Consider the following 23,954-nt stretch of genomic DNA (forward strand, 5'->3'; position numbering starts at 1 on the left):
ACGAAAGAAGCAGGTCTCTAGACGAAGTTGAAGCATCGAAGAAGCCACAGAAGACTTTGTGTCGCTTTCCGCGCGGCCCAAAGAAGCAAGCGTTGCAGACCTTTATGAAGTTCAAGTACCGCACGACCCACACATCAGAGTGGGCTGGCGAAGAGTCCCTTCCAGGATTCCGGATGTTGTTGGCGATTTCCCTCGACACCATACAATTCGGTACCAGTACCTCACTTTGAAAAGGAGGAGATGTCACGTGACACATCCCAACCCTATGTGTCCGTGGACAAGCTACACCACAGCAGGGTTCAGTTAGTCCGGTCAGTCTAGATTAGCAGTGATCTGGCACTTTTGTGAGTCTATTCGTAGACCGTGCATACCCAGTCACTTAGCATAGATGTATATCCTCCGGTTGCACACAGCTTGACAATCAGTATTCCCTTCAAGATCCATCAGATTCAGTCAGGGGAATTTTCCAATGCATTTCGTCTATTTTCCTATTTTTGGTTATTTTCACCTATTATTTTTAAGTGACTTTCAACCAAAAGTAGGTAGGGCAATTTTGCTAAGTTAATATACAAGCAAACCCAAGTTAGCACTCAAGGAAGAAGAGGCAGCAGGAGCTTCCCGCTCACATGCAACTTCTCAGCAGTACCCCCCCTCAGCACCCCCAACAGATTACCATCGCCAACCACTCACTTCCCTTGGCGTTTTCTCCCACAGCTTCCCAGATTCAGCCCATCGCTATACAGCCTCTTGCCTCGCGTTTTTCCCGCAGACTCAGCCCAGCCATTAGCGTTTTCACTAATGCTAGCCAACCAACAGTATCAGCGTTTTTTGCAGCGTTTTTCAGCATTGAGGAAGCTGCAATATCAGCGTTTTCAGCAGGTACAAACAACCTAAAAACGCAGCCTCACAGGTACAGATCCTCAACGTTTTGCCATCAGCATGAACCCCCAACAACTCCACCATTTTCAGCCCTTAAGATAGAAGTAAAACAGTCAAGTTCAGCCCCGAAACAGTCCACGAAATTCAGCCAATAGAAGATCACAGATTTCAGCCTAAGTCGTCATCGTCGTCGTCATCACCGTCGTCGTCATCGGCATAGTCCCATTGCATCAGTCCATTGCATACGCATTGTACACCTTGTGCAATCAAAGTTAGACCACTCTCGCCGACGAGAGTGGGGCCTTCGGAGGAGGGTTTTACAACCTCTTGGGTGTCGTATCTCTTTTCTCTCCTTCTCTCAGTCTCATTCACTTGCACGCACAATATCCACTCACTTTGTTCGTGATCATAGCACTCTCCATAAAGACGGAAGGCTCTCTCCTTCCCTAAGAACCAAAAGGAACCTTGAGCAATAAAGATCACTAATCTTGAGAAAATACAACATTCATTCCGCTGCACCTTAAAGAGCAGGAGCTATTTGCAGCCCACACCATTTTTTTTTTACATTATGGAATCGGTACTAGTTAAATTTACTACGGATCAACTTGACAATAATTAAAGTTAACCCTCACCTTCAGTTTTGCTGCAGTCATGCCCTCTTTGACTGCACAGAGAATAAAGTTTGCATGACTTGGAAATGGTGATAAAAACGATACACCTTGAAGCAGCCCAAACATCCGCTCTCTCTCAGATACCAAAGCTGCCTTCACTTCCTGTCAAACACAACAACCATCTAACCCAACCTTAAATAATTACCTGCAATCAGCCAAAAAAAATTAAATCACCTCAAGGTAAACTGAGTTCTCTAGAGCAGCGCATGCAGCAACCTCCGCAGCTACTGACACATTATAGGGTTGCTTGGCTCTCCACAAGTACTTGATAAGGCTGAGGGGGAATCCCCCATACCCAACCCTTAAACCTGCTAAACCTGCAAGATCAAACAGAAATTAATCAATAAATCTACTAGGTAACTAAAACAGATTGATGCCTTAAACGTTTGGATTGCATGACTTCCGCAGTGTCAATAGAGTTGAAATAGAGTTTTTGAAAGGGAAATCGCAAAGGCTTAATGATGGGCCTTCTCAAGATGGGTTTCTGTATATTTGGATGCATAAGGAAGACCTACCCATCACTTGTTTCTAAGGGCTACAGGTATAAGAATCCTCTTGAGCTAGAATACACTACTTATAACAGCTCATACATAAATAGTCCATCAGAACCTAAAGTAAGTCCTACTGGGCACAAATGCTCAAACATTAAGTTGGTATTTAAGGTGCTCAAGAATTTATAGGAACATAAGATTCACAAATTGGATGCAAAGCTTGCCCTAGCTATGCCTGACTCTATACTAAGTAGAAACTCTTAATTAGACAACACAACCTCTCTCATGAGAAACATGAAATGCCAGCCTGTTTGGTCTATTGGTGAAAGGTATATCGCGTACACAATAAAGCTCATACCTCTCATTTAATACAGATCTTCAAACAAAATAGACCTGCACGTTTGCTGAAAGTTCGAAGCACAATAAGGTTTTCATGCTTTTTCACCCATGTTAATCTTGAAGAATCCCCTGCAAACTCTATGTAAGCTTCATCCAAAACAACCAAAACTGGCATCTTTAAAATCTCTAAGAGATCTGCCTCTCCTATCAAGCTGCCAACAATAATATACAAGTCACGTTTAAATCAGTGCTTCAAACATAACAGCAAACTGTTGACAATATAGCACCACATGAACACAAAATGAAGCAAGCATAAATGATAAGATCATATGCTCCACACCTGCCATCTGGATTATTAGGAGATGTCAAGAAGACCACCTTTGGATGATGCTGCTTGACAGCATTCCTGATACCATCAACATCCAGGCTAAAATCCAACCGGCGAGGGACTGCAAATGTACAACAGCCAAGAAGGCAATGTCTTAACGGTCTTCAAACAGGTCCTTTTAAAAACAAGCTCAGAATGATTGCAAGGAACACCTGTGATAACTTTGGCTCCATTCACGTCCGCATCAAATACATACATAGTAAATGTTGGTGGGCAATCTATAATGGCCTCACCAGGTTCTAGCGTGCATCTAAAGAGGGAAAAGAGAACTGGCATTGAATCAACATGTTATGATCAAGGTTATTTGAACAAGTTTGAGATGTGAATTTAGTTAGAATACCGCATTATCAGATCAATGAGTTCATCTGCCCCACATCCAACCAAGATATGCTCTGCCTCTAGCCCCGAGTCCTTTGCAAGAGCCGCTCTTAAACGCCTCGACTCTGGGTCAGGGTAAATGTAAAGAAACTCTAGTTTCCCTAATGCTTGTAATACCTAATAACGTGACAACATCAAAAGCCACATTTCTGAGGCAATTTCACATAAAATAATAAACATAAAGGACTCCAAATCGTATTAGCTTTTGAACCTGAAAACAAGCACCGAATATAGCTGATGCAGGTTTGTGCACGTATTTCCATTACTTATTACCTCTGGTGGTGGCCCATATGGATTCTCGTTTGCATCAAGCTTCACAATATCTTTAGGTAGTCTTCCTAGTTGTGTAGACAGAATCTGGTAACAAAAAATACATGAGAGTGATCAAAGGAAGGCCCCAGCACACAAGACCATAACTCTATAATATGTTTGTCATTGGCACGTATGCAAACTCTATGATGAGAATATGGTGATAAAAACACACGCAGTTGCTCGATAAAAGCCCCCAAGCGCACAAGACCATAAATTTATAACATGTTTCTCACAGGTGAGATCATAGGTAAGACTTAAAGAATGCAGAACTCTAAGGTAAGTTTCATTACTTGAGGCCATGCATGCATCCAAGATTAGTGAAGTGCTTACTTTGCAAAGTGTTGCACTTTCATCAAAACTACTCTTTGGGAAAACTATATTAACCCAATGGTTACAAGCATCTTATGATAAAATCAATCTTCTAAAAAAAGCTCATATCAGAAGATAAATGACAGCTTTCGCGAGTGTCCAAAGCTTGACCATATAAACACTATTGGAAGGTTTGTAAAAATAACACAAGTGCTTACAGGTGAGAAGAAACATTTGCAATGGCTGCAACTGCCTAGCTTGCTGTGCGCTCTACCCCCACCCCCCCCCCCCCCCCCCCCCCCCCACCCCCTTCCTCTTGCAATGACTTCCATGTGCTCCCCCTGCCACATGCAGCCTGCCCCGTCCTCACGCTCATCCCCCGCTAGTCCGCCCATGCCCCCTTGTTTGGAGACACAAAAAATATCACCTCATGCACCATGTTTTTAGAAAGTGGAAGCAGAAGGGGGATGAGAAGGAAGAGAGAGAGAGAGAGAGAGAGAGAGAGAGAGAGAGAGAGAGAGAGAGAGAGAGAGAGAGAGAGAGCTTGGGCTTGGCGCTTCTTTATGGACAATGAGCTCCTCACTGATTGCTTTATGAGCGTTGTGGTTCAACAAAGAGGGATTTGCTGGCCAGATGTAGCTGGAGTCAGCATTGTGCAACTCATAGTCTTTTGTTTCACTTTGCCTTGCTTGCAAGTCTTTCTCCTTCACTATAAAAGGAACCTTACGTTCCTTTCCAAAGTAATTAGGCAGCTTTGCGCCCCCCAGCCCCCCTCTTGGCAGTGGTGGCCCGCATTGCTCCCTTTTCTCCCTTCCTTATCACTATGCCACTACTTTCTTGTGTAACGTATAACCCACCAAAAAGGGACTAGCTTTGAGCTACTGCTTTCAAACATCTCGACGCATGGTGATCCACCCCTCAAAGATGTCTCTGGACATCTCCATGGACCACAAGCAAAGAAATATACCTTCAATATGAGATAGTCAGTCAAGAGGTTTTGGTGATGCTGTAGAGGACTCCGAAGCCTGCTTTGATATCAATTGTTTGACTTAAGCCTGCACAAATGCACACAACTCTTGAAAAGGAGGAGGAGAAGCTCAAGGGCTGAATGTCACAAACTGGTGACGTGACAGGTTCCTGCACACACACACACACCCTGCTGACGTGGCAGACTCCCTTAAAATGCGCCAACAGGCTGTGCCGTACGGACCTCCACAATTTCTGCTGACTGCTGACGTGGCAAATTTCCGCAAAACACGCTGACTTGCTGACGTGGCAGTACATACAGATTTCTTTACATTACGCTAGCTAAATTTGGCAGCTTTTGGAGATTAAAGCTTTTGAGTTTGAGAAGCTTTTGGAGAAGTTAGCTTTTGAGTTTAAAAGATTTTGGGGCTCTGCTTTTGGGCATCCCTTGTAAGAATAAATAAGTCTTTTTCGGACTCACTCTTGAGGGCATCTAGACGCAGAGTCTGAGAGTGAGTACCCACGGACTCTCTTGTACTTTGCACACAGATTAATATAAAAAGAAATACCGAAAGGGGCGCCAGTCTTTGGGGCCAATACCTCTTGGCAAGGAACTACGCCGGGCCGTGTCGTCTTTGTGAACTGTTTTGAAGTGAATCTCTGCAGTGTCGCGGTAGAATCTTGACTTGGGGTGTCCAAGTTTGTTACAGTGGTATCAGACGCGGCCGATTTCTCTACTACCGAGAAATCCAATCCTTTTTTCGCGATAATTATGGATTCCAACAAGAATCAGTCGACTTCCTCTACATCTGCTGATGCGGGAGGAGATCGCGAAGAAGATTCAACCGAATTAACAGAGGAAGAGTACGGGCCACCTCGGCCTACTCAGTACGAACTTCAAGAGATGGAGCGTCGATAGGCGGTTGACGAGTGCATGAAGCAGATGATTATTTGCGAAGGACCCTCAGTTTGCAAAAATTTTGTCTCAGCAAACCATCGCTAAAGTGCACACTCAGTGGCAGAAAGCCACAGAACCACCAATCAAACCGGCACTCAAGAAACCTCCTCCTTCGAGGATGTTTACACAACACAAACTTCAAGAGGTGGTTCAGATGCAGATCAGTCAGCTTTTGGACACGTAAAATAAATCCAAAAAGCAAGTGAAAAAGCGCAAGAAGGGGACTGACCACCCTGGTTATTTGGGCCGTCAATCTTCTTTTGCATCCGCAAGAAGGCAGAAGAAGCGTGTACGCTTTGAAGGACTACCCAGTTCTTCTTCTTCTTCTTCTTCTCCTTCTTCTTCTTCTTCTTCTGACAGTTCTTCTAGCTCTTTTGACTCGAGCAATGAGGACAAAAAGGGCAAAAAGCGAAGCAAAAAGAAAAGCTTCGGAAAGGGCAAAGAGACCCAAATTTCGCCCAGTTCCTGATAGTTCTACAGAGGACTCATTCTTTGACGTTCGAACTCCAATGACCATATGTTTTATGCAAAGAAGAAGCATTTTTACAAAGCCAACCAATATGACTTTCTCGAAGACAAAAGCAAGAAAGCAAAAGAATTCAAAGAAGGTGGACAGTCGATGAAATTTGAAAACTTTTCTGGGTTCCAAGATGCTCCGAGGGCTTTGGCCTTCATTCAGCAGTTTGACATAGCCTTCATTGGAGGGCACTACTCAGAGCACTCCAAGATTAGGAGGGCTGCAACTTTTCTTGAAGGCAATGCTCGAACATGGTGGTCCACTCTTCTTCTGAGGAAGGAAGCTCCAATCAAGTGGTTGAAATTCAAAAGGCTCTTCATATCTTCTTGGCTGACTCGGGAGTATGAACAAGATATACGAACCGCTTGGAACCATCTTCGGATGACCAAGGGAGATTCTTTGGACGCTTATTGCGAGAGATTTTGGGACTCTTTTCTACCAACCTCTTCATTTACGAAGGTCTCTTTTAAGGAACAGATTGAGCGGTTTTGTTGCGGACTCCCTACAGAGATCCGAGACTACCGCTTGGAACAAAAGTCAAACTCTATTCAAGAATTAATGGGTCATGCGAAACGGGGTTTCTCGATACATTTGGGAAATTTGACTTACCCCACTGATGAGATTCTAACTCAAAGAACCCGACAGACCTCCAACAATGAAAGTAGAAAGAAAAGAGTTCCCTAGACAAGAAGGATAAGGATACACGACCCCGGCTCACTCTTCGAGAGAGGGCTAATTATATGAGAGAGGGAAGTGTTTTGGTTGTTGCAGGGAACATGGGCACATCTCTGCAAAGTGCCCCAAAAAGACACAGCAAGAACAAACTGAAGACAAGCCAGAAAGTTCAAGAGCAGCAGAGGAATGTGGCAGAAAAGGCAAGATGAAAGCACGACAGCCAGATTGCATGGATATTGACCCAAGCTTGATGTACAGAACTTTGTCGAGCTTGGGGCAAAGTGAAAGATCAAGGAGCCCTGATTTTCTTCGATGGAGGAGCCAAGGCCAACTTTATTTCACTTGAATTGGCGGCGCGACTCGAGATTACACCCGACAGGATGGGACCACCAGCAGAGGCAGTTCTAGCAGCACCCAGACGGGACATAGCCATTACACCTGTCATTCGCAAACTTCGGTTGCATTGTCAGGGATATTTAGGGCACGAGGACTTTTACATAATGCCCTTGGAAGGTTGTGACGTCCTCCTAGGAGTCCCTTGGTACCATAAGAACGACGTCGTGGTCAATTATCGGGCAAAGAAAGCAACATTGACAAATGAAGAGGGCCGAAAAATTGTACTTGATGTAAAATTGAAGGGTGAGTCCGTCCCTATTGTATCGGCTTCGGCCATTTCCAAATTAATAAAATCCAGTCTCTTTGTTTACTCGATCTACTTGAAAGAGTTAAATGATGAACACAGAACAAACATGTATGAACTTGATAGAGAATGGCAAGATTTTCTCCACACTCATGCCGATTGCTTCTTTGAGGGCCTGTGTCACTAACTGCTGATGTGTCAAAGCCCTGAAGAATGGAACCAACTTGCAGATCCTTGCCGAGAGGCTAAACCCTAAAAAGAACTTATGGGGACCCCGTCCGATGGGGCCCCAGTGACATAAAGGAACTAAAATAAAGCATGACCCACATACATACACGCGCAGCTACTGACGTGATAGGCCGTACGGATTTTCGCGTTTTGCGCTGACATGCTGACGTGGCATGCTGTACGGATTTTCGCAAATTACACTTGCAGCTTTTGGGCATTGCTTTTGGACCAGATGCTTTTGAGTTTGAAGGCTTTTCATGTAAAACTGCTTTTGGGGCCTAGGGCCTTTAAATATGAGGCCATGGGCTCATTCTATGGCATGCTTCCTGGAGAAGGTGCACAGTCTAGAGTACCGGCTTGTACTGTGTCAATGCAATATAAAGAAATACCGAAAGGGACACCAAGGTTTGGGGCCAATACTCTCTAGGGTGGAATTATGCCACTCCGTGTTGTGTGCCGTCTCTCTCTCTCAGTTCGGTTGTTATTGAAGTGCTAAAAGTCTGTTCAGTCTGTTCTTTTCTATTGGCACGTGGTGCCCGTCTTGTGACAGTGGTATCAGAGCATCAGGCGTGTGCTTTTCTGAAAGCATAATGGTCCTACCAGAGAGCAGAGAGAGCTACTGGAATTTTATTTGAAGTATCTTCGGGTCCCGACCCCGAACTTGTTCTTTTCTATTGGCACATGGTGCCCGTCTTGTGACAGTGGTATCAGAGCATCAGACGTGTGCTTTTCTGAAAGCATAACGGTCCTACCAAAGAGCAGACAGAGCTACTGGAATTTTATTTGAAGTATCTTCGGGTCCCGACCCCGGACCTGTTCTTTTCTATTGGCACGTGGTGCATGTCTTGTGACAGTGGTATCAGAGCATCAAGCGTGTGCTTTTCTGAAAGCATAACGGTCCTATCAACAGAGCTACTGGAATTTTAGTAGAAGTATCTTCGGGTCCCGATCCCGGCCACCCGGACTTATTACCCACTCCCACTCTTCATACATCGCGCATCGGGCGCACTCCCATCTTCACCGCTCATGTCTTACAGGGCATAAGCCATAAAGATCACTTGCAAGAGAAGGATCCAAGATTTGTTTCGCGCAGCTATGCAGTGATGGATGTCTATAGCTACCAAGCCGCACACTCCAAGGACTTGGCAAGCTTTCAAGGAAAAAAAATTGCCCGAAGTTATATGGTTTCTGACATCTTCCTTCGGAGTGCAGCTTCTGGCAGAGTCAGGTATCTTGAAATGCTTACCATGGAAACCCTAGCAGATTATAACTTGAAATTTCTCGACATCTCTCAATAGATGTCTCTTCACGAGCTGATGACCTTGGACGTCCAGTGTAAGTGCTATGTCTTGGGACTACCATCGCCGCCAGAGGAACATTGTCTATCCAAGAGCTGATGGACCATGCTGTGGTCTGCTACGACCTTATGGAAGAAACCTAACCCTAATTTTATTGGTGCAGGTTTCAGGATGGAAAGTCAATAGACTTTTCGAGCTCGGCTGATATCGAGATTGATTTTTTAAGTTTGAGTTCTGTTTGAGAACTTGTTTGGTGATCCTGTTTGGAATTTGTTTGAAATGGATGGTATCTGTTTTGAACCTGTCTTGGTGCCAATTTGAAATGTTTGACTATGGTTTTAATACTAGTTTCATTGATTGGTGATTTTTACTCCTGGGTGGAGTAGTGAGAATTGTTGTTTTGGTATTGTTTGAACCTCGGAATGACGCAGACAAGATATCTGGGGAGCGTTCCGTTGTATGCTAGAAAACCTCCAAACGACGCAGACGGGATGTCTGGGGAGCGTTTGGTTGTATGCTTGAAAAATATTGTTGTTGTGACTCCCGGCCCACCAGACCTGGATGGTTATGCGGGAGGAGTATTAAGAAGTCTGAGCAGTGGTTACTCTTAGCACCTCCAAACGACGCAGGTTGCGGTCTGGGGGGCGTTTGGTTGTAAAAGGCCTCTATATCTCCCGGCCCGGACCCTTTTAGGTTATGCGGGAGGAGTGATGAGGGAGTCATTAAATATCTCCGCCCCGAACCTTGTTAGGTTATGCGAGAGGAGTGTTCATCGGCGACTTTATGTTTCTATGTCTTGTAACATGCATATGTGAGCATTTGTGTTGCATTCTGATGTGCCAACTACTGAATATTCCTAACTGGATGAGATTGCCTGGGTATGTAATTTTAGTGCATCAAGACACCCGTGGAAGATCAGTGCGGTCTGGGTGTGATGGCTAATTTTACTAAGCCAACATATCAAGAGTTCTGAACTGGACGAAAGGAGAAGCCAACTCCTTGATCGAAAGAGCCAAAAGGAGAAGTCAACTCCTTAACAAAAAAAATAGCAAACTTATTGTCCCTCGGAATGACCCTCGGAAATTTTTGAGCTAACTTGAGTTGTTTTGCAAATATGTTGTAATCGCGAACGATTACTTTCTTTCAAGAAGAGGAGATGTCACAAATTGCTGAAGTGTCATAAAGCCCTGAAGAATGGAGCCAAATTGCAGATCCTGGCCAAGGGGCCTAAACCCTAAGAAGAACAAGTAACAGAAGAAGAAGTCCTACCAACTTATGGGGACCCCGTCCGATGGGGCCCCAATGACATAAAGGAATTAAAATAAAACAGGACCCGCACGCACGCACGCGGAGCTCCTAACGTGGCAGGCCATACGGATTTTCGCGTTTTGCACTGACATACTGACGTGGCAGGTTGTACGGATTTCCAAAAATTACGCTGGCAGCTTTTAGGCATTGCTTTTGGACCAGATGCTTTTGAGTTTGAAGGCTTTTCATGTAAAACTGCTTTTGGGGCCTTTAAAAATGAGGCCATGGGCTCGTTTTATGGCATGCTTCCTGGAGAAGGTGCAGAATCTAGAGTACCGGCTTGTACTGTGTTGATGCAATATAAAGAAATACCAAAAGGGGCGCCAAGGTTTGGGGCCAATACTCTCTGGGGTGGAATTCCGCCACTTCGTGTCGCATGTCGTCTCTCTCTCTCAATTCAGTTGTTATTGAAGTGCTAAAAGTCTGTTCCGTCTGTTCTTTTCTATTGGCACGTGGTGCCCGTCTTGTGACAGCCTGCCAGGCGAGTTGCCCCCATCTCGACATGAGGATCACACCATTGATCTGATTTCTGGAAGCACACCACCGAACCGGCCACCTTACCATGTTAGCCAAGCCTAGAATGAAGAGATCATGAACCAAGTAAAAGACCTTCTGGAAAAGAGTCTTGTCCAGCCGAGTACTTCACCCTACTGCTCTCCAGTGTTGTTGGTATTAAACAAAGACGGATCTTGGAGAATGTGCATTGATTATAGAGCTCTCAATAAAATCACCATCAAGAACAGATTTCCGATACCAAGGATAGATGATATTATTGACAGACTTCAGAGATCCTCTTGTTTCAGCAGGATTGATTTGAAAAGCGGATATCATCAAATCCAAATTGCTCCGAGAGATTTCTACAAGACAGCCTTTCGGACGAGCTTCGGTTTGTATGAATTTTTGGTGATGCCTTTGGCCTTACCAATGCTCCAACGGCTTTCAACCGAATGATGGATAGGATTTTCCGAGAGTATAGATCATTTGTCTGTGAGAGTGCACGTGAGAGAGAGAGAGAGAGAGAGAGAGAGAGATGAAATGAAATGAAATGTTATATTAACGTCTTCAAAAGGCCAAAATGATCTATGAGACCAGGGCGTTACAATGTGGTGGATCTGATACAAAGTCAGAGTAACAAAATGAAATGACAAAATGAAAAACTATGAAATGAAATCCTAAGCTGGTAGGTGTGAACTAAGCAGCTAGCCGAGATAGCTAAATCACAAGTCACAAGAGATCCAGCATTGGTCGCTTCGGATCTCATCAATCTCCTCCATGGTCAACAATCTGACCGGGCGTCGTGCATGTCGGGCCAAAGTGATCCGAATTCTCTGATGTAGCCTCCGTCGATGCTGTGTAGTCCTTAGCAGTCGTGGGCGTCTAGATCTCCCCAACTCAGTCGCTCGATCGATCAGTGTGCCTCTGGTGTGAGGCGACAAGATTTGCTGTGGTAGTAGGTCCTCTGAGTGTCTAGTGTCTGCTCTAAAGAAGTCTGTGATGTGTCGCTGAGACTGGCTGGCCTCTCCTCTCATCAGGCTCTCTCAGTGTCTGCGCAACTCGAGCAGAAACAAACCCAAGCATCTCTGATCCTCGTACCTCATGACTGTGGAGAGTGGTCCAAAGCCCTCTCTGAACAAGCAGTGGAAGCGGCCTCGTATCTCGTAGTAGACGGGGCAATGGTATGTGTAGTGTACTCTGTCTCAGGCTCCATGTCACATAGGGGTCATGTCTTGGCCTCTGCTGGTAGTCCGCTGTATCTCCCAGTCTCGATCCGCAGCTGGTGTGAAGATGTGCGTAACTGGCCAATAGCACACCGTATCCCATGAGACAAGTGGGTGTCCATGTATCTGGGCCTCGTCACAAAACCGTCCGCTGTAAGCTGGAGAAGATGCTCTCCGTAGAAAGCCATCTTCGTGCCCAGTGCTTGTGCTAGCTGTACCCATGTCCTCATGGTCTCTAGCTGAGTCAGGTCCTGGCGGATGAGCCTGGTGATCTCGGACTGTGTAAGAGTCAGGGAGGGTGCATCCTGTGAGTACTGGAAGAGGGGCAACCTGTCTATAGTGAACCCATGCGCCTCGAACCATGATGTCATCTCCCCATACCAACATGCTGAATCTCCGTACATAACTAGCTGTCGAGAGGACTCAAGTGCAAGGCGGGTGTATTTGTCTATGGGAAGTTCGCACATGCGGTGTATGAAGGAGACAGTTCTGGTGAGCACCTCAACCACTAGTGGGCGGGCAGCTAGCTCTGCTCGGATAATGGCACGTGGTACTGAAGCCTTGGCTCCAATAATCTGCGAGATCATAGAGACTAGGGGCTTCTCCATGTCCCCCCATCCATCAGTGCGACCTACCCTCCCGTGATGATCCAATGAAGGCCCCCAAATCTCAGCTCCGTACAATGCAGAAGCCACTAAAGTGTCAAAGAGCCAGAGCTTCGTCCAAGGCTCCTGAAACTGTACCTGTGAACACATCCTCTCCAATCTACCCAGTGCCGAATGGGCTCTGGTCAATCTAGTCTCTGATGCTCTCCTCAATGAAAATGCTGGTCCATTAAAAACCACTCCAAGGTAAGTGTAAGCGTCTGTATACTCCACCGTCTCCTGGCCGTATGTGAATGCAGGCGCTGATCTCCTGATCCACTGTGGGGTGGTATTAAATACCATGACCTTGGTTTTACCAAGGTTAACACACAAACCACTTTCATGGGCAAACCTATGCAAAGCATCCAAGTGACGTTGCAGCCCCTCCGGAGAGTCGGAGATCAGCACAATATCATCAGCATATAACAATAGCAACCATGTCCCTGCCAACGGTGCACCTCTATCCCCATCTCTCTCAATGTAGTCGGAAACCTCATCCACATACATACCAAATAGAGTAGGAGAGAGCAGACAGCCCTGCTTCACCCCAATAGTGGAGTGAACCGGTGTAGATAGACCCTCTGAGGTGCGTACATGCCCTACTACCAATCTGTACAATGCCATGATCCCCCAAATGAGCTCTGTGGGTACTCCCATCTCCTGTAATCTGCGCATCACTCTAGCTCTGGGTACTGTGTCAAATGCTTTGCAGAAGTCCACAAAGCTACAATAGATCCTTCTCCCATGGGATCTGCCCTCCTCGATGATGGCCCTGAGTATCAAGATATGGTCAAGAGTAGAAAAACCTCTCCTGAACCCTGCCTGCCCAGCTGCACGCACTCCCTCTCTCTCTGCCCATCTACTCAGCTGCTGCTCGAGAATGGATGCGTACAACCGTGCCAGTGTGTGTTCAATCATAATAGTGCGATAATTCCCGGGCTCCATGGGGTCTCCTGATTTGAAGATAGGTACAATCGTGGATAGGCTCCAAGTATCAGGCAAGCCCTCACACATGGCACGGTTAAACATCACAACTAGAAGCTCTGCTAGTAGATCTCTGGCATGCATGAAATGCTCCGCTGCTAGGCCATCATGATCATATGCTCTCCCAGTCCTCATACTGTCAATGGCCTTCTTCACCATCTCAACGGTGAAAAAATCATATGTGTGGGCATGGATTGGGCGGGGGGGGGGGTCGAGAAGGGGCAACTGTCCAGAAACCGTGTACAGAGATGATGCGTACTGACCCCAGATCTCTGTAGAGGTAATGGCAGGGGGGGGGGAGGGATAGCTCATGGAAGAGCCGCCACGCCTCACGTGAGTCCTGACTCAAGAAAAACTGTTAGAGATCCTGCTCTAGTCGAGCCAAAAAAGCCCTCTTCTTCCACCGCACTAGGCGTCGGAAGTCAATTTGTGACTGTCTGTCAGTGATGTCCCCCAAAAGCACTTCCCTCTGAAGTCTAGCTCTAGTCTGGCGGCATTCCTCATCATCCCAGCTGTTCTGAGGCATGCTCCCAGAACGGCGTCTATGCTCAAGCTGGGTGTGTAGGTATGCCTTTGCTGCTACATCATGGAATGTGTCAGTATAGTAGTAAGCTCCTCCAGAGGTCACCCTGGCTCCTCAGTGCATAGACGTCTGTAGTTCCATCTATGTATACAGAATCCGTCTCCCGGTGAAGGTGTAGCAAGTAGGGGCTGCTACTCGTGGACTGTGTGCTACACTGAACTGGAAAGAGATGGTCAACGACACAATAGCATGATCCACTGCCACCCCGACAGGTCTAGGTCCAACTATGAGATCCTGGATACTAGAGATGAGGCTTGCTTGTGCCATGACATAATCCACTGTGCTGGCTCCATGTCTGTGCGGAAAGCATGTGAAGCCTCGCGTAGCGGGAAATCTCTGTAGGCGATTCAAGATGGCCAATCCATGTGCAGTCCCCATGTCTATCAAGTGTCGTCCATACTCAGTATGTTCCCCATCTTGTGATAGTCTCGATAGGCCCGTTTCTGCAACATCCAGCTCTCTTAGCATCTCCTCTTAAGTATCATAAAATATTGTCTGATGATGGGCAGTCTGAAGGGATTATTTGCTGATAGATATGGAATTAAACATTAGCAAATGTGAAAGGGTAGCATGATGGAACATTGGTTTGCCTGTTGTAGTCCACTCAAAGTGCATAGTTGAAAGCAAAAAAGAGTGTCTAATGCGTATGTCCAATGATGGGACATCCTATTTATGCATACATAGAAATGCATGGAAAACAATATGCCGTGCAAGAAAGATTTTGAGGGGTTATTTAGAAAGATAGTGTAGCTATAAAAGCATATGACATGGCTTTGCAAGTTGGCACTCCTTTAAGAATGGTTTTTGTTGACGAGGATATGTGCTCTCATCTTACTGTGCGCTGTGCGTGACTGTTGGACTCTATGACACTCCACCAATTGGAAGTAAATAGACTTCGACTCTTATTCTCTATTATCGAGCATAAGCAACATGACTTTAGATATGCTCAACTCTTCCAGCTTGAGCGTAAGCGTAATAACTATGACTCTTAGCACAGAGTTTAATATGACTTGAAGCTTTGGGACTAGTGCTTTGCTCATTTTATGGCTCAACAGCTCGACTCTGACTATGCCAAAGAGTGTTTTTTGCACCCTGGCAACTTGACTTTTTACATTCTTGTGCTTACTACAAACATTTCTTCAGGTAAAAGTAATCTTGAATCCTCAAAAAGTGGATTAGTGAAGGACCAAACTGGCATTGAAGGTTTCTTTTGCCATACCTGTTTTATCATCTTTGAATATGCATTCACATCGGTTGGGTTGTCGTTCTTTGAATGTGAAGACTCCATTATCCATTTGATTCTCCAATTAGGCATGTTGGAGTCTTTGATGTTGTTGTAAGCCTCTATTCACTGTCGGAATTTGTCTTTTGATTAGGAGCATTGGAAGACTTAGGAATCCAAATCTCTTGATGACCTTTGTATCTCCATTGTTGTCTTTGCTTTGCTCTAGGTCTTGTTGAGTTCTCGTGATCTTCATGCAAGTCTAATGTAGTTGCAGTTGGCTTGCAGTTGATTGGTAGCCAAATCTTTGTATAGCTTGTGTAGAATCCTTGTCCAAGAGGAAGATTCTTTGAGATCCGTCTTTTTTCTATATCCTCTTGTGAGTTGTGGTAGACTTCAACATCTTTCAATGTTGTTCTGTTGTATACCTGCTTCTTAGGTATCCTAGAATATTGTCGAGGTTGATACCTTGTGGGCCTTGTTTCTTGGGAGGGACTTGACATTACTTCATATGCCCAAACCTGCGGTTTTGGAACCCATATCTGTCTATTATCTCCATAGTCCTCCTGTTCTTTTAAGCTCCATTGTGATGCTATCCATCCAATGTGTTTGTCTTTCTGTGTTGATTTCCCGTCTTTAATCCAAACCAAATCATTGACTTTGACTAAACTGCTCAGAACAAACACTGTCTTGACTATCTTTTGCTTTCTTGAGTACTTTGGCTTATATATATTTGTTTTTTTGAGTGTCTTCTTAGAGGTTTCAATTGGGTCAGCAATTGACTTGAAATTTTGAAAGCCTGACTTGCTTGAAGAAGCTAATCCATGAGGGTTCTTTGATGTAGAGGCATATGTTGTCACATCTTCTTTGCTAATCGGTGGAAGTTCCACTTTAGCTTTACCTTTGTCTGCAATTTTGCTCTTCATTCCTTCTGGCTTTAGTGGCATTCGCTGCTCAATAGCTATCGTGATTGCTCTTTGCTCTATTTGATCTGCACTTGCTATTGCCTGATTTGCTTTCAGCTCTTCTGAAGTTTTGATTGATGGAGATGAATCATCTTTAATAAGATATGCTTTGATATCAGTCTCCATTTGAACTGTGCTTGAGGACACCACCATTGTTGGTCTTCATTCTTTGTTTTCTGTGATGACTCCGTCATGTTTACATTTTGTATCTCTGACATCTTCTGGGCCATTGGCATTCCCATTATGATGTCGTCTGTCATATCCTTTGCTGTGATCACATGGAATTGAGCTATGATGATCTGTGAACTTACCTCAATGGTGGTGGAGATGATTCCCTAGCATCTGCGCATTTGTTTCTAGATATGCTTGCAAATTAGGGAGCATCTTCCAGCTGTGGTTGGCCACATCTTTTCCAAGTGCGAAAAGACATCATGTTCTTGTCTAACTGAAAATCTAGCTTTACTTCTCTTGACAAATTTTCTTTGTGTTCACCAACAACGTTGCACTTGATCTTCTCAAGATTTGTATCTAAATTGACTGCTTTTGCTATGGCAGTGTCCTTTGGTTGAGCTTTATCTGTATTCTCTTTGCTTTGACCACCTGGTTCACTTGATGTTGACTCGTATGACTGTGATACTGCACTCTTTTACAATTGTTGAGCATTGTCCTCCTGCATTTGAGTAACCTTTGACCTCAGAAGATCCATTGTACTTTCTAGAAAAATCTGTCTCTTTGGAGGAGATTTTGGTGGCAATCTTTGTATATCCTTCTGGACTTTAGCTTTCATTGACTTTGACTTATCTGTTACCTATTCTGGCAGCTTGAGGTTTTGCATCATCTTCAGATAGTCTTTGACTTCAGTCGGGCCATCCGCAGGGGTTTGTACAAGGTCATGACCTTGCTGATATTCATTACCATGTGCATCTTAATATGCATATGTGAGCTTGATCACATGTAATTGCTTCAACACTATTGGATTTGTTGTCTTTTGGCTTTGACTTGTGGAGATCAACTGGAACTTTTGTCCCTGATAATCTTCATAGAGGCATTTATCTGTAGACTCTGATGGAATCTGGGTCAATTGAAAACTTCCAACAACCAAATGATCTTTCAATGGTTTCTGCCTTGAAGGGGTATGTTGGCTAGAAGCTCTAGGACTTCTAATTGGTGTAGCATTTCCTGGTACATAAGCTGAGTAGATGGATTTACAACTCCCACCTTCCTAGGGTGATCACTATAGCCTGCTTCATTGTGAGAGCTCAAAACTGTTTGGCTTTGGTTGAGTCTCACCTTTTGGGATTGTGAAGGTACACTTTGGGTAGCATCATTGATGTTTGGCATTTGCAAACCTTCTACATAGTTTCTTATGTATCTTTGTGAAACATGACAAATTATTCCCAGCGATAAATAGCATTATCTTTGTCCTGATATTTTCTATCCCATGGGTCTCCTGACATGCCCTAGACCTCTGGAGCAGCAGAGTGGTGTACGTCTAACACCCCCTCTCAGCACCGGATGCTGAACAAACCGCATGAAGCCGAAGATGTGAGGCAAATGATGAAGATGTCTGCTGCGATGTCCACTGAAGGACAATACTCCATGAGTGTAGCAGTAGTCTAGGGTGTCCCGACCGCCAAGAAATATGTGGTAAAGTGCCGTTACAAGCAATCTAGCAAACTGTTGTACTTCCGCGGATACAATGTGAAGGTACTGCATGAAGGTCCCGAACTGAGTGTGAAAACAAGTCCTTGTCGTGAACGAAGCGCCAATAGACCTGCAAGTGTCCTGCCCAATAGGATCTGTGGTGTTTGTAGTCAAACCGTCTGGAGAAAATGATGAAGCCCAGGAACCATCATGAGAATGACCGGAAGCCTGTCAATACATGAACATGTAACCCAATGTGGCCAGGTGGCTAAGCTGTGTAAAACTCCAGGAAGGCAAGATGTAGTAATCTACGCCATAAACTACCTCCGAATCAAGGAAAGCCACACTAAGCAGTCTACACTGTAGAAGCTATCCTAAGCTGCAGCAGTCACCGATAGACCGCACGGACCACCACCGAATGGTCTCCTGCCTCCAATCCTCCGATGTGAACCAAAACAAAATCCGCACCAACAACGCCGCCAAACCGTAACTCAATCGCAACTCGCTGTGGCTCTTAATGTGAATGAGCTGGGAGTGGCCTACTGCCCAGGTCGGGGGATAAGTCTGTTGTAAGGTTACCGAGCGTGAGTGTGAGCAACCCTGAAGGTAACAATCCAAATGATCAGGAGTATAGAAGAGCAGCTGCACTACCATCCAAGCCAAGCTCCGCGTGACTCCGGATGTAGTCGCGTAATGATGCTTGATCTCTCGCCTCTCGCGGGTAAACCCTCCAAGAGTGTCCAAAGCACCGAAGTCCTACTCCAATTTGTAGATCCAAGCAATGAACCTGTCCAAGAAGAGATCCAAGATCCTCTCTCTAAGTCCATGTAGAAACTCCTGTGTAAGCAAGTGATTTGACGTGTCGAGGTCAAGTGGTAAGTGTCTGTCCACCCAAGATGGTGGTGTCCTCTCTGGGAATGTCGGAATCACATATGCCATGAGCATGGCCATATCTCGTGTGAACTCCTCTGTTGAGTGCATGGGTGTGTCCATAGCAAACCACAAGTCAACCACCCCCTCTGGAGTGCGCAATCGCCGAGTAATGGCTGGAATTAATGGAACTCCCAAGGATCGTACACCCGTAGATGATCAAGCCGATGTCGAAGATACCGTGTACTACAACAGTCACACAGAGATTGCACAAACCACCACTGGATGGTGTCCTGGCAGGAGGTAACTTCATCCTCTGTGAAAAACACAAACCATGTGGCTGCTGTCCACCCAAAAACGCAACTGCGAGGTGTTGAAAACGCTGCTGTCCAGCGATTTTCAGCGTGCTCGTACGCTCTCGGCATGGTCCGGAGCCGTGCAGAGGAGTATGGGAAGGGTGGTGAATCACTGTCACTGCCCTAGATGGGCTGAAAACAGAGAAAACAGCAAGGGGTAATGGCTGAAATCTGATGAAGACGGAGAGGATACTCGCCGGCAATGCACCAGATGCAAAGCCAGGTGGGTGGTGGCGAGATCCGGGGTCCAGAAGCTGAGCGCTGCCCTCCTGCTGCAAAAACGCAAGTCAATTTGCAGCCCACTTTTGCTGCACTTTTTGGCACCAAAAACCTTCTGTTTGCTGAAAAAACAAAGGCTTGATGGGTACCCTAGGTGCCCAGCAACTTGTGGAAGGTGTCAACGACACAAAGTGACCAATAAAACCGTCGAAAATGGCTTGAAAACCCAAAAACGCAGATGAAGGTCAAAAACGCAAATGGATCTGGAGGGGTTTCCCGCGAAAAAGATGTCCAGAAATGGTAGCGCTAGCAAGGAAATCAGAAGATCTGATGTTTCTTGCAAAAATGCAGGTTGGCAAAGCATTCCTTCACGATGGAAGCTGTCCAAACGTTGGCACCACCCCCTCTTGCAGGCAGATTTGCAGAAACGCTGATGCTTTCCGAAAACGCTGGCTGTTGTGATCCCTTGGGAGGAGAACCTGATGCAATGATGCGCCCTTGGATCATCGAGAGCCTCAAGCTGCTGATACCATGTGAACTGGGCTCTGATACCATGTGAGTGTGCGTGTGCGGAAGCATGAGAGAGAGAGAGAGAGAGAGAGAGAGAGAGAGAGAAACGCCAGAGATGGTGAAGAGGGGGCAATCAGCCCCCCATGACTACCATGAGCAAAAGACCCTCTGTACAATCAGTATGATGGGAGTCAGTACCCTCCTGGCCCTATAAATAGGTGCCCAAGGGGAGTTAAGGCAAGGCCTGATAAAAATCCCCACGACCCAACAGGAAAATGATATATGGAAATATATGTGGGCGCCCGGACAAAAGTGGGCGATCGGCCCCAAACTCGGGCTGCTGGACCAAGTACAACCTAGACTATGGGTGGCCAGCCCGAAGACATACTAGCCGTACAAGTATGCCCTAGACCTGTGAAGCAGCAGAGTGGTGTAAGTCTAACATTGTCGGCACCTTCTTTAATGACATTATAGTCTTCTCCAAAGATGATGCAGAACATAGACACCACCTGCTACAGGTCTTACAGGCATTGCGAGATCACAAGTTAGTTATCAATGCCAAAAAAGAGTGAATTTTTATTGCCGGAGATACACTTTTTGGGACACATCGTCTCAGCAACAGGAGTACAGATGGACCCGGCCAAGATTGACACTATACGTGATTGCCAGAATTGAAGAATGTTCATGAAGTTAGAAGCTTCTTGGGTTTGTCTTCTTACTACCGGCGGTTCATTCGAAAGTTTGCAGAGGTAGCTTCCCCTTTGCACATTCTAATACAGAAAGGAGTCCCTTTCTCTTGGGGACCCACAAAGGTGACTGCCTTTCAGACACTGAAAGAGAAATTGATTGCTTGACCAATATTGGCTTTGCCGGATTTGCAAAAGTCCATTGAAGTATATTGTGATGCTTGTGGTCATAGTAAGGGAGCAGTCTTAATGCAAGAAAGTCATGTGAATGCCTATGAAAGCCGATTGTTTTCAAGGCCAGAATTGACAGTACAGATTTATGAGAGAGCTTTTGGCAGTGATCCATGCTCTTACTTAGTGGCGACATTACCTACTTGGAGCCAACTTCACAGTCTTCACTGATCATCAAAGTTTACGCTACTTCTTGTCACAGAAGCAGCTTTCGGAAAAGCAGACGGGGTGGGCTAACATCTTGTCACAGTTTCACTTCTAGATTGTCCATGTCCAGGGACAGAAGAACTTGGTGGCAAATGCTTTGTCTCAGAAGCCGCTAGTCTTGGCTCTTTCCGCGATTCATCATAGAAGCTTCAAGGACATGGTTGATCAGTACCCCACGGATCCGGATTTTTCCAATGTATTCACTCGAATACGGAATGGGGAGGTAGTAGCGGGATATTCCATACGGGATGGCTACTTGATGAAGAAAACGATGTTGTGCGTCACACAGACTTTGAGAGAAAAGGTTCTGACTGAGTGCCATTGTCCACTTTTTACGGGTCACCGCGGCATCGACACCACCTTGAAAGGTGTGGAGCGTTACTTCTTTTGGCCGAGACTCAAGAAGGATGTGGACGACTTTGTACGCAATTGCTTAGTATGCCAACAGGTCAAGTTCGACAGGCATAAAGCACAGGGATTGTTACAGCCTTTACCTATTCTGACCGGACCCTAGAAAAGTATTGCAATGGATTTCATTTTTTATCTCCCGAAGACACAGCGTGGGCATGATGGCATTTGGACTGTCATCGACATATTTAGCAAGCAAGGTCACTTCATTCCAGTGAAGAAAACAATCAAGCCGGATCATTTAGCGAGATTGTTCATTGCACAGATTTTCAGACTACATGGCATGCCTGAGACAATAGTCTCCGACAGAGATCCCCAATTTTGGAGGGCTATTTGGGAGAACATTGGCACATAGTTGCAGTTCTCGTCATCTTTCCACCCGCAGACAGATGGGCAATCTGAGGCAAATTCAATTGTACTGCATCTATTGAAGTCTTACATTTCTGATCAGAAGACTCAATAGGAAAAATATTTACCCTTGGTGGAATTTGCCTACAATAACACCATCCACTCTTCGACGAGGAAGGCACCATTTGAAATCATTGAAGGTGCTCCGAAGGTTCCACCCTTCCTTAGCACGAAAGATAAAATTTTTGAAGCCAATCTGTACACGAGGGACTTGGACACTGCATTTGCCAAGGTCCGGGAGGTTTTAGCAAAATCTCAAGAACGAAAGAAGAAGGCAGCAGATTGACACCGTGGCGATATGAAATTAAAGGAAGACAATTGGGTGCTCTTACGTTTTGAGAAGGCACGCCTAAGAAAGAAAAAGGGAAAGGAGCGTCTTTTTCCAAAGCTTAGCATGAGGTATTATGTCACGTGCACATCTGACCCTATGTGTACGTGGATAAGCTACTTCATGGCAAGGGTTCAGTTCAGTTCAGTCAGCCTAGATTAGGAAGTGTTCTGGCACTTTTGTGAGTCTGTTCACAGACTGTGCATGCCCAGACACTTAGAATAGATGCATATCCTCTGGTTGCACACAGCATGATCATCAGATTTCAATGAGAACCCATCAGGAGCACTTTTACAGTGCATAGACCTATTTTTTCTATTTTAGCCAATTTTCACTTATTATTTTTAAGTGATTTTTGTTGGGAAACTGGGTAGGGCAATTTGACTCGCCAAGTATATAAGAAAAGCTAGCGCTAGCATTCTTTGGCAGAAGAGGTAGGAGACCACCGTCAAAGTGCACCTTCTCAGCAAGACCGGCAAGAAGACTCAGAGTTTTCAGCCATCCAAGACCAGCCAACGTTTTTCATCTACAGCAAAAGGAACCTAGCATTTTTCAGTAGTAGCACAACCTGGCAACAGCAATTGCAGTAGCGTTTTTGCAACAGATACAGTTTCAGCCACAACGTTTTTGGACCAATTTTTCAGCCTGGCGTTTTTGCAGATCTCCGGCGTAAAACCCTTCTCTGCATCAGCGTTTTCAGTTTTCAGCGTCTAGATGCCGCACCGCAACCCCCAAAATTCACAGATCTCACCTTCCCGCAGCAGATCCTCGCCGCACGGTTAGATCAGCCACCGTTTGCAGATTCAGCCCGGAAAACGCAGATTTCAGCATCTGCGTTTTCAGCGCGTCGTCGTTGCATCGTCGTCATCGCCGTCGTCATCGACATAGAGTCAGAATTCAGCAGATAAAGAATTGCAGATTTCAGCCATTAGCGTTTTCAGATTTCAGCCCGTCTCGTCGTCCTCCTCATCATCGGCAAGTCCAAGCATTGTAGAGATTTGTGCAATCAATCACAATAGACCGCTTTTGCCATAAAGTGGGGCCTTCGGAGGAGGGTTTGACAACATTTTGGTGTCGTATTCTTCTCTCTCTATCTCTCAGTCTCAGCACCTTCATTCACAATGTTTGCCACTTTATTTGTGATCATTTGCACTCTCTCACTAAAGGAACGGAAGGCTCTCCCTTACGTAAGTAAAACGAACCTTGAGCACAGTTCGAAGCACTCATCTTGAGCAAAGTTCAACATTCACTTCCGCTGCACCTTACATATTATGGCCCTTTCCAGATAAAAGAAAAAATAAATGAAGTCTCTTTTAGATTGAGGCTGCCCGATACTTGGAAGATTCACAATGCATTTCCTGTGAGTCTATTGAAGCCTTTTAAAGGCGATGTGCCCGATGATGGGGAGCCAAATGAGCAACCCGAAGTGGAGGAGAGCAAGGAGATACTCGTTCCAAAACAGATTTTGGCACACAAGGACAGAAAGATAAAAGGTAAAGTGATTAGGTGGTTCTTGGTTAAATTCAAGAACTATCCTGCATTGGATGTGAAGTGGATGGTGGAGGACCTAGCAGATACTCCTCAAATTTTGGAACTTTACCCTGAAGCATTCGG

General features: G+C 45.4%; 1 protein-coding gene across 1 annotated transcript in view; it reads right to left on the reverse strand.

Annotated features, from left to right (window-relative positions):
* LOC147461513 (histidinol-phosphate aminotransferase 1, chloroplastic-like) overlaps positions 1-23,954 on the reverse strand; it is a 93,398-nt gene that overhangs the window by 64,123 nt on the left and 5,321 nt on the right. The window contains exons 2-8 of the mRNA XM_086509048.1: positions 3,420-3,503; positions 3,109-3,263; positions 2,921-3,018; positions 2,721-2,829; positions 2,435-2,592; positions 1,725-1,867; positions 1,512-1,652 (exon numbers count right to left, since the gene is read on the reverse strand). Of these exons, the coding sequence (XP_086365174.1) occupies positions 1,512-1,652; positions 1,725-1,867; positions 2,435-2,592; positions 2,721-2,829; positions 2,921-3,018; positions 3,109-3,263; positions 3,420-3,503 (888 nt within the window). The remainder of the gene's footprint in view (positions 1-1,511; positions 1,653-1,724; positions 1,868-2,434; positions 2,593-2,720; positions 2,830-2,920; positions 3,019-3,108; positions 3,264-3,419; positions 3,504-23,954) is intronic.

This window comes from Adiantum capillus-veneris, chromosome 3 (assembly GCF_014529385.1).
Source record: "Adiantum capillus-veneris isolate H3 chromosome 3, ASM1452938v2, whole genome shotgun sequence".
Taxonomy (NCBI): Eukaryota; Viridiplantae; Streptophyta; class Polypodiopsida; order Polypodiales; family Pteridaceae; genus Adiantum; species Adiantum capillus-veneris.